The sequence below is a fragment of the Eschrichtius robustus genome, chromosome 10 (assembly GCF_028021215.1).
Source record: "Eschrichtius robustus isolate mEscRob2 chromosome 10, mEscRob2.pri, whole genome shotgun sequence".
Classification (NCBI taxonomy): domain Eukaryota; kingdom Metazoa; phylum Chordata; class Mammalia; order Artiodactyla; family Eschrichtiidae; genus Eschrichtius; species Eschrichtius robustus.
This window is the reverse complement of record NC_090833.1, coordinates 14,307,302-14,322,575: the sequence shown is the minus strand read 5'-3', so window position 1 is coordinate 14,322,575 and position 15,274 is coordinate 14,307,302. Positions and strand designations below refer to the sequence as shown.

At 48.0% G+C, this 15,274-nt stretch overlaps 1 protein-coding gene across 6 annotated transcripts in view; it reads right to left on the bottom strand.

Annotated features, from left to right (window-relative positions):
- Window positions 1–15,274, bottom strand: part of CDK5RAP2 (CDK5 regulatory subunit associated protein 2) — a 182,187-nt gene that overhangs the window by 53,897 nt on the left and 113,016 nt on the right. For all 6 annotated transcript variants that reach the window (XM_068552134.1, XM_068552136.1, XM_068552135.1 and 3 more), the window contains one exon: window positions 6,924–7,356. In XM_068552134.1, the coding sequence (XP_068408235.1) occupies window positions 6,924–7,356 (433 nt within the window). The remainder of the gene's footprint in view (window positions 1–6,923; window positions 7,357–15,274) is intronic.

The window sequence follows — 15,274 nt, the reverse complement described above, 5'->3', positions numbered from 1 at the left end:
CAGAAAAAGCTTTTGACAAAATTCAACACCCATTTCTGATAAAAACTCTCCAGAAAGTGGGCATAGAGGGAACCTACCTCAACATAATAAAGGCCATATATGACAAACCCACAGCAAACATCATTCTCAATGGTGAAAAACTGAAAGCATTTCCTCTAAGATCAGGAACAAGGCAAGGCTGTCCACTCTCACCACTATTATTCAACATAGTTTTGGAAGTCCTAGCCACGGCAATCAGAGAAGAAAAAGAAATAAAAGGAATACAAGTTGGAAAACAAGAAGTAAAACTGTCACCGTTTGCAGATGACACGATACTATACATAGAGAATCCTAAAGATGCCACCAGAAAACTACTAGAACTAATCAATGAATTTGGTAAAGTTGCAGGATACAAAATTAATGCACAGAAATCTCTTGCATTCCTATACACTAATGATGAAAAATCTGAAAGAGAAATTAAGGAAACACTCCCATTTACCACTGCAACAAAAAGAAGAAAATACCTCGGAATAAACCTACCTAGGGAGACAAAAGACCTGTATGCAGAAAACTATAAGACACTGATGAAAGAAATTAAAGATGATACCAACAGATGGAGAGATATACCATGTTCTTGGATTGGAAGAATCAATATTGTGAAAATGACTATACTACTCAAAGCAATCTACAGATTCAATGCAATCCCTATCAAATTACCTATGGCATTTTTTACGGAACGAGAACAAAAAATCTTAAAATTTGTTTGGAGACACAAAAGACCCCGAATAGCCAAAGCAGTCTTGAGGGAAAAAACAGAGCTGGAGGAATCAGACTCCCTGACTTCAGACTATACTACAAAGCTACAGTAATCAAGACAATATGGTACTGGCATAAAAACAGAAACATAGATCAACGGAACAAGATAGAAAGCCCAGAGATAAACCCATGCACCTATGGTCAACTAATCTATGACAAGGGAGGCAAGGATATGCAATGGAGAAAAGACAGTCTCTTCAATAAGTGGGTGCTGGGAAAACTGGACAGCTACATGTAAAAGAATGAAATTAGAAAACTCCCTAACACCATACACAAAAATAAACTCAAAATGGATTAGAGACCTAAATGTAAGACCGGATAGTATAAAACTCTTAGAGGGAAACATAGGAAGAACACTCTTTGACATAAATCACAGCAAGATCTTTTTTGATCCACCTCCTAGAGTAATGGAAATGAAAACAAAAATAAACAAATGGACCTAATGAAACTTCAAAGCTTTTGCACAGCAAAGGAAACCATAAACAAGACAAAAAGACAGCCCTCAGAATGGGAGAAAATATTTGCAAACTAATCAACGGACAAAGGATTAATCTCCAAAATATATAAACAGCTCATGCAGCTCAATATTAAAAAAAGCAAACAACCCAATCCAAAAATGGGCAGAAGACTTAAATAGACATTTCTCCAAAGAAGACATATGGATGGCCAAGAAGCACATGAAAAGCTGCTCAACATCACTAATTATTAGAGAACTGCAAATCAAAACTACAATGAGGTTATCACCTCACACCAGTCAGAATGGGCATCATCAGAAAATCTACAAACAACAAATGCTGGAGAGGGTGTGGAGAAAAGGGAACCCTCTTGCACTGTTGGTGGGAATGTAAATTGATACAGCCCCTATGGAGAACAGTATGGATGTTCCTTAAAAAACTAAAAATTGAATTACCATATGACCCAGGAATCCCACTACTGGGCATATACCCAGAGAAAACCATAATTCAAAAAGACACATGCACCCCAATGTTCACTGCAGCACTATTTACAGTAGCCAGGTCATGGAAGCAACCTAAATGCCCATCGACAGACGAATGGATAAAGAAGATGTGGTACATATATACAATGGAATATCACTCAGCCATAAAAAGGAACGAGATTGGGTCATTTGTACAGACGTGCATGGATCTAGAGACTGTCATATAGAGTGAAGTAAGTCAGAAAGAGAAAAACAAATATCGTATGTTAGCGCATATATGTGGAACCTAGAAAAATGGTACAGATGAACCGGTTTGCAGGGCAGAAATTGAGACACAGATGTAGAGAACAAACGTATGGACACCAACGGGGGGAAAGCGGTGGGGGGGGTGGGGGTGAGGGGGTGATAAAAAATAAAATAAAATAAAATAAAATTCCCTTTATGCGTCTCACCCACTTGCATCACTCACCGGGTTCCACTAACTCCAACTCCCAAGGTGTCTCTGAATTCTTCTGTCGCTTCTCATCCTCCGCGGCCACCACCCAACTCCAAGACGCTGTGAGCTCTCATCCAGGCCACAGAAACAGCCTCCTGAGGTGTCTCCCCACACTCATTCTTGCCCTTTCTAACCCACTTGCCATACTGCACCAAAACAGGCAACATTCCCCCGCTCCTGCTTAAAACTATTTTAATTGTTCCCCAGTTCTCGTATGGCAAAGGTCACAGTCTTTACCACAGCCCACGTGTTGTGCACGACTGCAGCCTGAGTTACTACCCCTCCCCACCCCCCCATCCTCCAGCCACAGAGACCTCCTACCAGTTCCTCAAAATGCTTTGTTCCTTCCACCTCAGGACCTTGGCATATGCTATCTCCACTGCCTAGAATACTTTTTCTTGCCCACCCCCACCTCTCCCTCTAATCCCAACACATTCATTAGGACTCAGATCAAATGTGCCTTCCTCAGGAGAATGGGCCTTGATTTCCCTGTTATATACTCACTGCCCCCTCGGAATTCTCCTCGGAAAAACATTAGGACCATAATAATTAAATGCCTATGCAATTACTTGTTCTTTGTCTATCTTCTGCACCAGCCTATAAGCTTTAGGGTTCATGGATTCTGCATTTCTTATTCATACTCTACCCACAGCTTCGAGCACAAGAACTAGTAATATAGTAGGTGCTCAACAACTATTTGTGGAATGAACATACAAATAATAACTTAAGAGGCCTAGGACTTCCCTGGTGGCACAGTGGTTAAGAATCCGCCTGCCGGTGCAGGGGACACGGGTTCGATCCCTGGTCTGGGAAGATCCCACATGCCGCGAAGCAACTAAGCCCGAGCGCCACAACTACTGAGCCTGCGCTCTAGAGCCTGCAAGCCACAACTACTGCGCCCACGTGCCACAACTACTGAAGTCCGCGTGCCTAGAGCCTGTGCTCCGCAACAAGAGAAGCCACCGCAATGAGAAGCCCGCGCACTGTAATGAAGAGTAGCCCCCGCTCGCCGTGACTAGAGAAAGCCCGCCTGCGGCAACAAAGACCCAACGCGGCCATAAATAAATAAATAAACAAACACAAATAACTCAGTTAAAAGATGGGCAAAGGATCTGAAAGACATTTCTCAAAAGGAGATATACATATGGTCAATAAGCACATGAAAAGATGTTCAAATCATTCATCATCAGGGAAATGCAAATCAAGTCATAATGAAATACCACCACTCCCTACCCATTAGGATGGCTATCATCGAAAAGATAATAACAATTGCTGGTGAGGTTGTGGAGAAATTGGAGCCCTCACATGCTGGTGAAAACTTTTGTAAACCAGCTGCAGCCACTTTAGAAAAGAGTCTGGCAGTTCCTCAAACCGTGAAACAGAGTCACTACATGACCTAGCAATTCCACTCCTAGATCTATACCCCGGAGAAATAAAAACACATGTACACACAAAAACTTGTACATGAATGTTCACAGCAACGTTATTCATAATATCCGAAAGGTAGCAACTGCCCAAATGTCCATCAACTAATGAATGGATAAATAAAATGTGGTATATCCATACAACGGACTATCACTCGGCCATAAAAAGAAATGAACTACAGATACCTGCTACAGCATGAACGAACCTTGAAAACGTTACGCTAAGTGGAAGAAGCTAGTCACCAAAGATCACAGACTACGTGATTCCATTTATATGAAATATCCAGAACAGGCAAATCTATAAAGACAGAAAAAAGCTTAGTGGCTGCCTTCAGCCAGGGGTGTGCAGGTGGGGGAAATAGGAGGTGACTGCTAATGCGTTCGGGGCTTCTGCCTGGGATAAGGTTATGTTCTAAAATTGATTGTAGTCAATAATGGTTGGGACCCTGGAAAGGAGGAAATCAGCAAAGGCTCTCAAGAAGGAAAGAAGAAGAAGGAGCCCTTCTTGCACGTTCTGGGATGTCAAATGCTTTCAAGCATGTACTCCCGTAATCCTCGGGTGAACTCTGCATTCCCGGAGCTCACAGGATTACAGAAGTTATCATACCTATTTTCCAGATGAAGAACTGAGACGTCAAACAACCAGCCCAGTATCATACAATAAGAAAGCTGGAGATCTGAGCCTCAGACTAGCTCTTCAACCTCTACTGCCCAGTTAAGAAAAGTGAGAGCCTTTCTGCCCTGAAATTCCACGCAAGGGGAGAGAACAGGTTCAAGGACAAGAGCAGTCTGCGGTGGTGTCAGGGACCACTCGGGAGGAGGTGGACGCCTCATCAAAAAGGGCTGGAAAATAAGTCACTTGCTTGGTCCTCAGTCTCCACCAGTCTCTATTCTTGGATCCAAATCTGTGTGTCATATGGCAGCAGAGAAGATAGCTGCAAGTGCACAAATGCCAAAGCCAATTTCAGGCTGGAAGGCTGCCGTCAGTCACCCTAACGCCGCTTCCAAAATAACACCACACAAAATGCTACCTTATGGATGCCGAACAGAATCCCACCTACCACCTTATTAAAGATGGCACCCTGGAACTTCTCACTTGGGGAGGGAAGGGGGACCGGGAATGCACATACCCTGAGCTCCTACCACGGACACGGCCCGAGGCACTCGCCACACACTGCCTCACCGAGCCAGCACGCCAGCCCCTGGTGCCAGGTCACGATGATCCCCTTGGAGCCACTGAAAGTCAGGTGACTGACCCAAGGACTCAGAGCAGGTGAGCGGCGAGGCCCAATGCAATCACGGCTGTGTCTGTACAACCCAGCATCTCGCCTCTGTAACTAAACCAGAAGCATGTCCCGTCTCCCTGTTTCGCCCCTGGGCGGCAAAGATGTTCTTTTTAACGGGATGCCACAGTTCTAGCCTAAGCTCAAGGATTACTGATTCCTTGACTAACCAAAGACCACAGGGAAGACCATTAAATTTTCTTCTACGTTGCATAGACCGGAGGCCAAACTGGTGGTAAGAGAGCTCCTCCCTTCCTGAGAAAGGTGGGGTTACAATAGCCCTGTCTGCCTCTAAAACCAGACTCCACTTTGCACCCCTGCTACTCCTCTCAACGGCTGAGTCACTCTGGACAATTTTCTGAGCCCTTCAGAGCTTATATTTCTTCACATGCAAAATGTAGGTAATACCTACCTAACTCATATGCTTGGTGAGAAGGTTAACTGTGATGATACGTGGACAGAATATCTAGCACAATCCTGGCATATATAGCAGACGCTAAAAAAATAAACACAGTAGCCTTCCTTTTGAAGATACCAGCAGGAAGATAGTTCCAAATGGAAATTTTTTTTCAATATATTTGGGGAAATTAAGTTCATCTGATTATCCAATTTTCCTGAATATAGGATGCTATCTCCCCTCACAAATAGCAGGGGAAAAAAAAACACATGCACACACACAACATCTAGTTTTCCTAATACACAGGTACAAACTAAACTAGCTGGGGCAGATGACAGCATTTCTATTCTAGCCAAATGGCACAAATTTGCATCTCGAGTACTGTTAATATAATGGCAGTGTCTTTTTTTTTTTTTTTTTTTTTTTTTTGGTCTCTACTGATATCTTTAGAAAACCCTTTTCTAGAAATTACAGTTTTGGTGCATAATTTAAAACAATCAAAAGCAATTTTGCTAATGATATAGCTAACTCTCTTTGGTATGCACAAAAGCAGTAATTTACTGGTCAGAAAATAAACTTAATTCTCCATTCTGATGCTGTGAAGCAGTGTGCATGGCTGATTTCTCAGCGACAAAACACCCACCACAAACAAGGAGACCAGTCGCTGCAGCCCCATCACAAACACGACCTCTCTCCTTCTCTGCCACGCCACTCCCATCTCCCTGCTGCGGGGCTCCTCATTCCCAACCCCTCCTCCCCAGGAGGATTTTAGTAAAAGGTCCGATCAAACATTGCCAGGAGAGCCTGGCTTTTCGTAATCTGGCATATTTGATGGTATCTGAGGAGAAGCATCTAGAGAATGCATCCTGACTGAAGCAAAACGCAGGCATTCACCCACCAAAACCAGACCCTACCACTCGGGCCAGCACAGGCTAGACGGAAGCCTGACCCATGGAAAGGGCACGGCTGTGCAGTCAGGCCCCTCACAGCTGGCTGACCATGGGCACTCGGGACCTGGCTTCCTCACCTCTGACGGGTGTTGTAAGGATAAGAGAATGGAGACAAAGCCCACAGAACGGTACCTCTAAGACACAAAGTCCGTACAAAATAAAACCTAGGTTTTCGTCCCTACCCCTAAAGTCAGGTCATTCCAGTTTTACTGCAACCGGCAAAAGTAAAGGTCCATCAACAGGGGAAAATTACGTAAACTTTGGTACATTCCCCACAATGGAACCTTAGCAGCCATTACAAGGAAAGATGTTCCTGATACATGACACGGAACAGTAAGCTACAGACAGATGTACACACGTGACTCTGCTTTTATAATGAAAACACAGAGATATCACGAGTTATAGACAAATAAGAGAGGGCTGGGATGGGGGAGGAGAGAGGGAGGGAGGAAATGTTGGTAACACTTTGGGGAAGAGCAGGATGGACACACACCTCTAGGTAGAGGCCAAGATAAGTACAGGCAGAGAGAGACACCAGACTTTATACAAATTTTTAAAAAGTAGTGGGATCGGAGGTGATTTTTAAGTTTTTTGTCTACATTTAATAAGTAACTAAGTAAGTAATATGTGGGAAAACTTACTTTTTCGGTCCCCCTGGGGAAGGAGAGGGCAGCGGCCTGCCGCCCTGGCATCCTGCGCGAGCTCTCCGGCTGACGCTCGGCGCTGGATACGGCGTCTGTTGGTTGCTCTCCCCAAGGCTCTCCCGTGCCCTCGTGTCTGAATCTGACCGTGTCGCCCTCCACAGCCATGGTCTGTGCGGAGGCATCTTTCTGTTCCACCTTGGACGCCTCCGCCGCCTTTGCTAGCTGGGCTCCCGGAGGCCACTTGAGTTCATCACGTGGCTTGGAAGACAAGTTGGCTTGGATGAAATGTCCGAGTTCACCTCTTAGCTGAACGGCCATCTGCCCACGTGTCTTCTCCGTTTTACCATCAAGGTGTTCTCCCGAAGCTTCCTGCTCTCTCAAGCACATCTGTTCCAGAAGCAGTTCTCGGAGCACTTTCAGAAGGTCCGGCCTGTTTTTCCAAAAGGGAGGGAAGTGGGAGGACTCAGCTTTCTGCTATGGCCTTGTCACCGACCCACTTTCCTAAGTTTTCCCCATCGATTCTGTCCCAGATTCTGTTGAATTTAAACACAGTGAGCACCTGCCACGTGCCAGGACCCACGCCAACTATGTTATCCAGGTCACCTCAGGACAACCACACCAGGTAGGTACCACATGTCTCCTTCATGGAGGAGAAGGAGAGAAGTGATTTGACACAGGTGCACAGCAAGTGAGGGGGGCACACAGCTACCTGGATGCAGGCTGGGCTTAGGAAGAGCAAACAGAGTCATAAGGTATGCATGACGACTGCAAGGTCCGCCCACCCCCCTGGGCCCATCCCTACATCCAGGGGCAAGTGTGGCTTTGGATGAATCTAGCCAACCTGGCAGATCCATGAGCGACCTGGTCCATCACGGTGCACAGTCGGTGCTCAGCAAAGGTATCGAATGAAGGGATGCTGGGAACCGCTCTGGATAAAAAGAGCAGTGGCTTTGAAATCAGACAAAATGGCTTCAGATTCTAACTCCGTGATTCTTGGAAAGCAAGGTGAGTTTTCCTCCACAGGACACTGTGAGGATTAAACGAGAGTATATATGGGTAGCAGATGCTGCTCACGCCCCTTGCCACACGGCCTGGGCCTCCCTGGGATTTCAGCTGCGGCTGCGTTGACAGCTCTTGTAGACAGATAGTCCCTCCGCCAGCGGCCACGGCATCTCTCTGCTGCCTTGGGCCCTTTCCCAGAGCTCTCTGAGCCGGCCAGCAGGGCAGCGGGCAAGTGCAGACCCACTTACAGCTCCAGGGGAAACCCTAACCAGTGGAGGAAGAGAGCTGTTGGGTGAATGTCCCAGTCTCCCGTCCTTCAGAGGGCCAGCGCTGACGTAGGGTCTACACCATCCCTCAGAGGGTGGCCGGCAGGGCAGAGGCCCAGCTGCCCACAGCAGTAACCAGATCATAACGCAGCCTTCCTGGCTTTGCCTCCATCCCTACCTTAGTCTCCCTCATCCCTCCTTCCTTCTGCTGGGAGTCACATCCCAAATAAACCACTTGTACCCAAGTGGTTACCTCAGGCTCTGCTTTCCCAGGAACTCAAACCAAGCCAACATGTAGAAGACTCTGGAGCAGTTCCAGAAGAATCCCTTGTGAGTGCGTTTCTTGGGCCAGACACTATAATGGGCGCTGGGGCTGCAGAAGTGCCTGCAGGGCCTGGTGTTAGAGGCAGATGTGTAAACAAATCACTACTCCACAGGCTACAAAGAGAAACACAGGCACCGTGGAAGTCTGGGAAGCTTACGGGCAAGCATCCCAGGGTGTCCAGACTGGGGGTGGCAGGAAGAATGCCAAAAAAGGGCCTCTAGAGTTGATGAGAGGTTAGCTGGGGGAAGGGAAATGGAACCTTCTAAGCATGGAAAACAATACGAACGGAGTCAAGACATAGTGTGGAGAGCAGGGAGGTGAGGCTGGAAGGTGAGGCAGGGAGACCTCAGCCATGTTAAGGAAAGGAGAGCCACTGGGAGGCTCTGTGTGACGAGGTGCATGGCCACACACGTGCCATGTGCAGAGAATGAATGGAGAGATCTCCCGTCAGGACGGTGGTGAGAGTACACTCAAGAGCCCCTACCATCTGCTCTAAACATATGTAAATGACAGCAAAACAGACAAGACAGAAAAATGGTCAAGGTGCACTACAGGACTCAGAATCAAATAAGATGTATCCAAAGGTCAGAAACAGAGGAGGAGACCCGCTGCCATGATAATGAGGGCATCCGCAGAAAGCCGAAATTTAACTCCCACGGTTGGAAGAAGACCCATGCAAACTTCTTGCCCCTAAAGTAAGACCTAGAGAGACAAGTCAAGGCAACTTCAAAACCACCGCACAGGGAGGAGCAAGGGTGGCGGGCAGAGCAGGGCTGCTGACACAGACAAACCACTGTTGCAAACAAAATCCCACTATTATGAGAGACAGCAATCTGACGGATGAGTTCACACTCAAGGAAATAAAAATAATAAAGCAATCTGAAGAAGACTTAAGATAAGTATGTGTCAATCATCTAAAAAATAAAGGAGAAAAAGAGACTCATAAAAATGAGAGGAAGTTATAAAACTGAGACAGAAAATTATAAAACAAAAAAAGACTGGAGGGGGGCAAGCACTGAGGGAGGGCCAACTGGAAAGCTGTTGCTATCTTCTGGGAAAAAGAAGATGCGGTCAGGATGAGGTGGTGGAGCCAGGAGAGAGAAGGGGGAGAGAAGAGGCCCTCATCGGTGCTAGATCCTTCTCCTCTCTGCAGTTTCTCTCGCCTGCATTATTTCAAAAAAACCTTGTCAGAGACCGGAACGATTGACTGCCTTGACATACCTTGGCCTCCCCTTCCTCTGTATCTTTGTTACCACTGGAAGTGACAGGTACCCTCATGTTGTCTTCCCACTGAGCCCTCTAAGGGCAGGGACGAAGCCTTAACCCTTATCTGGATTCCTAACATCCAGCTCTGGGGCAGAATCAATTTAATTCAACTTAAACAGCTACAGCACACTGAAATAGGGTAAAAACTAAAAGTATGAAAAACAAAATTAAAACGTGTGGTACATTTTTCACTTCTAATACAGAATCATCTAGACTACACAAACCATCTTAAAATTTAGTAAACCCAGACTTCAAAAAATATTTCTGGTATTTCAAGCACATTAAACTAAATTTTCCTTTCCTCTCCTTCCCTTAATATAGACTGAAAATAATAACAGTTGCTATTGAGCTAGCCAAAGGAGGACCATTACTCACTACCAAACGACACACAATAAAATCCAGGAAAAAAGACTTACAAATGGGTAGTAAAAGGTGGTGAGAGAGGCCATTATAATAGACTAAAGTGGTAGAGCTGCTAACATGTCAAGTGTTACTCTGCTAGAAATCTGAACAGCAGATTCATTAAGCTGTCGCCATAATCAGGACCTTTTTAATGGTTCAGTCCGAGGGTTCTGTCAGAGGCCCAAACGTTGTTTATACACCCTGAGCATCTTTGCCACATAGAAGGCATAAGGGGAAAGGAACTGACATTTACTAAGCACTTAACGGTGTGCCAGATCCCTTAAATACACTAAATAGCTTTAGTCCTCACAGTAAGACAGAGATGGGGGCTGTCACTAACCCCATTTCACAGATGAAGAAAACAGGCTCGGGAAGATTCAAGATCTCCCAGCAAAGTGGCAGAGCAAAGACTGCAGACGCAGACCTTTCTGACTCCAAAGAAGCACTGCATTCTTTCTAGTTTTCTAAACTTAAACCTTCTGCTGTGATGCTGAGCTTCTAATTGTCTGCACATTCATTCAATTATTCATTGAGCCTCTCCCATTTGTCACGTAAGGCGGTGGGAATGCATGGTGAAAAAGAATCATGGCGCTGACGTTTCACTGAGGAGACAGACATCCATACAGACACGGGTAACTAAATAAGCTAGTGCAAGGCAAGGAGAAGTACAAGGAAGGAGGGACGAGAAGGAGGGGAGGAGGGCGGCAGTCCTGAGACAAAGTGTAGAAGCAGGGATTCTTGTTAGACAAAGTGGTCAGGAAAGGCCTCTCTACAGAGCTGAGACACCACCACATCCCGGGAAGAGAGCGTTCCAGGTAGTGGGAACTGCTACTGCAAAGGCCCTGAAGTGAGAACAAGCTTGGATGACTGAGGAACAGAAAGGTGAGTGTGAACAACAGAGGTAGCTGATAAAGACACAGAAACAGGCAGAGGCCAGGCCAAGGAGCTCTGATCTTACTCTAAAGGTAACGGAAAGCCACTGGAGGGCTTTAAGCACAGAAGAAACATAATCTCATTTAAGTTTTTGAAAGCTGGCTCTGGCTCCTCTGTGGAGAATGGCTACAGAGGGGCAACAACGGAAGCACGGAGACAAGTTAGAAGGCTGTGCTTTTGGAGTCCAGGCACGAGATGTGACAGTTTGGACTAAGCTGGACTAAGAGGGCAGCCGTAGAGACGTGAGTGGGTGGATTAGGGATACATTTTCCAGGTGGAACAACAGGACTTACTGATAGCTATGAGGACCTTCGGCCACAGCGGTGCTATTAAGTGACTCGTGGAAGAACAGCAGAGAAGCACAAAAGAACAGGGGATTGGGTTTTAAACCAATTAGAGGGACTTCCCTGGTGGCGCAGTGGCTAAGAATCCGCCTGCCAACGCAGGGGACACGGGTTTGATCCCTGGTCCAGGAAGATCCCACATGCCGCGGAGCAACTAAGCCTGTGAGCCACAACCACTGAGCCTGCCCTCTAGAGCCCACAAGCCGCAACTACTGAGCCCACGCGCCTAGAGCCCGTGCTCCGCAGCAAGAGAAGCCACCGCAACGAGAAGCCCGCTCACCACGACGAAGAGTAGCCCCCGCTCGCCGCAACTAGAGAAAGCCCACGCGCAGCAACGAAGATCCAACGCAGTGAAAAATAAATAAATAGTTTTTTTAAATTAAAAATTAAAAAAAATATAAGAAAATAAACCGATTAGAGTTGAAAGCGCCCGTCAGACACACAGGTGGAGACAGCAAGTAGGCAGCTGACTATGTGATCTGAAGCGGGGGGTGGTCTGGGCTGTGGGTATGAATTTGGAAGTCACACAGCATACTCTGCAGCCGTGGAGAAAGGAGGTACAGCGAGGAAAAGGGAGCTAGAACGGAGCTCCGGGACACTCCAACATCCAGCGTCCAGCATCCGGCAGAGGAAGAGGAGCCAGCAAAGGAGGCTGAGGAAGAGAGGCCAGTGAGGGAGAAGGAAACTAGAGAGGGGAGGTGTGAACAGAGGCCGGGGAGCGTGGCCACCGCTGCGGGAAAGCGGACGCTGGCCACTGGATTTCACAACTTGCAAACTGGCATTGACCTTGATAAGTGAAGCAAAGGGTATGGAAGCACTTGGACTGAGATGAAGAGGCCTAGGTAACCCCTCACCTGTCCCATCCAACCCTGCCTTCAGACCTGGGCTTGGTCGGCTACTCGTGCTACACGCGTTCTCGGGACGGGTCACGCTTTGTCTTGATCGTCACTCATTTCAAGATGAGCGCTCAGCACCGCCCGGCAGCTTCTCTTCTCCCCTCCCCAGCTGACGACCTTGCCCTGCTCGGGGCAGGGGAGCGCGGAGGAAGCGACCGCGAGTGCCCATCCGGAGGGACCAGCATGTGCCCAGGCTCTGAAACGCGATGAAAGGGGTCTCGTTCCAGGGACTGGCAGGAGTGTGCTCCGGGGCCAGAGCGCAGCAAGCACGCCGGGGACAGCGTGAGCAGAGCTGACGGAGGGGGTCGCCAGATCACACGGGGCCCGGCAGGCTGTGCTAAGGATTCTGGTCCCAAGAAAAGTGCAGCGTCTCCGAGGGGTCTTCAGTAGAGGAGTGACTTCACTGCATTTTAAGTAAACCGCTCTGGATACAGCATGGAAAACAGACTGGAAGGGGGATGGCTGGCTGCAGGGGACTAGTTAGGGGGCAACTGCGGGGATGCCGGAGAAGTGTGACGGAAGCGAGGAGTGGAGAGGAGGAGACAGGGATGGGAGAAGCGCCTTTAGGAGGTAAAGGGTCAGGACTTGGGTTTGGGAGGTGAAGGAAAGGGGAGGGTCAAGGAGGACCCTGGGTTTCTGTCCGAAGCCCACAGACCCAGTCCCTCTGTAACACAGGACCCGCCTGCAAGCACTAGCCGCGTCCTCCCCGCTGCAGCCCGCACACCCAAGTCTCCTTGGCTCTTTCTCTGCTACCTTCCTCAGACCCCTCGCCAGCTCCACGCTCTGGTGGTCCCTTACCTGTCCCTTCACCAGGCCCAGAAGAGCAGACCCAGGTTCTTTAGGAGAGTTAGCTTCTCTACTTCTACTAGGTACGGCTCAAGAATGTAATACTAGCCTTGGAAAAAAAAAAATCCCCAAGGGCTCCACTTTTAGACTTTTTCAAATGTCACACCTAAGTTCAGCTACAAAGACTGAAACACTTAGGCAATAAATCCTAAACCATGTCCGCTAGGGAATGGGGCAAACGAACCAGAAGCACATGAAGAGAGGGTTGGGAACCACACACATGGTGAAGACCATGGGAGAGCAGGGCCAGCCAGGCCGTCCTCCACGAGCTGACCCTTCACTCCATCCCCGGTGAACGAGTGCTCGGCTTGGTCAAATGCAAGACAGCTAATAAGGCTAAGTTGCTTCCTTATTCCATCCCAGTGGATGGGTAAGTTGAATCAGATTTACTCCTGGGGCCCAGCTACTCTGCTAGCCTGTTAGGCCCCAGGGTGGATAGCTAGAGGATGGAAGAGCTCAGAGGCCTATGTCTCGGGCCCAAGCCTATCGCACTCCACACCAGGGTATCAGACACGGGCTCAACAATGAACACAGAGGCCTGAATCACGGGCTGGCCGACGTATCTTGCATATGGTATGAATCTTACCCGAGGGTAACGGGAAAGGGTAGGAGTAACTGGCCAGGCACATTTTAAGCAGTAATATCACCAAAGCCCCACTTAATACCAACCTGGATCCATATGTACACACATTATTTCATTTCATCCCCACAAGACCCCCTACAGGGTCGATTAAGTGTCATCACCCCCCACTTTACAGGTGAGGAAACCAAGATGGGGAGATAAGTCACAAGGTCTAAACGGTACAGCTGGACCGGAGCACAGGTCTGTCTGACTCTAATACCCTGCTTTTTTGGGGGAATCAAAACACCGAACTCCTGGAGAGACGTTCTGGGCAGAAAATTAGTGTTTCCCTGGCCAATGAGAATCCTAGTTACCCAAGCGGTCTTTTTAAAAGACCACAGCTGGGCCTTCAGGAGGGCCCTCGGAGCCGTGACCCTGCCGTCCTGGGGCTCAGTGGTGCACCGTGAGAGGCAGCTGCACGCAGAGCAGGATCAGGGCAGCAGACCCCGGCCAGCATTTAAGAAAGTCTTTTCTAACACTAGAACTGGCCCACAATGGCCTGGAAGCCGATGGAACAGACACCTACAAGGGAACAGGTAACTGAATGGCTGATGTCCCAAGCTTGCCTGCAGAGTGTCGGCCCGTGAAGCGCTTTCTTTAAAACTGTAATGAAGTCTAAATTTTCAAAAATCAGGAGATTGAGCAGACAAATTTTGGGGCTTCTACTGAAAGACTGGAAGCTCTGAGGCCACGTGCTGGCATGACAACAATGATTTGGGGCTGAAAAGCTCCTCCCTGCCAGGAGGGAGCACGTGGGCCCCAATTCCCTGCACTCCCAACACAGTCCATTGTACCTTCCCAGGTCACATCACCCAAGTGCATTCCTAGGTGGTCCTCAGAGAGAGCGAGGCGCGTCTTTTAACTCTTAACACAGGAGCCCCTGATGCTGAGGAAATCCTCCATTTCTCAAGTGTCATTATGGTCACCCAACTCCCTGTGATAATATACCAGAACAGCCGCTGGGCGTGTCCCCCTAGCATGAGGACTCATGCTAGAAAAACGTTAAGCAGATGTCAGGGGCTGGGGAGGGTAGCCTCCCGGAGCTCACAGGACACCACCATCCTTTTTCAGCTGAAGAAATGTCTACGAGGCTGAGCCCACCAAGGACATGAGAACCACTAGGCTCCGGCTAGCCGTCCTGGGTGGTGGTACCAGTTCCCTTTCTCTGTCTGTGCTGGAGGAGAACGAAAGGTTTCACTGAACACACGCCACATGCCAGCCATTCTCCTTGAACAGCATTTTTTCCACTCCTCACAGCAACCCCAAGAAGTGGTCAGAGAAACGGAGGCACTGAGAGAGGAAAGCAAGCACAGCTCCCTCTGGCTCCAAAGCCCAGAGCAGCTGCTACCGTGGCCTGGAAAGAACGGGAAAGAAGGGAAATCTGCTCCTAAAGGACTAATTTTAAAAACACAAATGTACTGAATATTTCTCCTTTTTTGTTTTAAG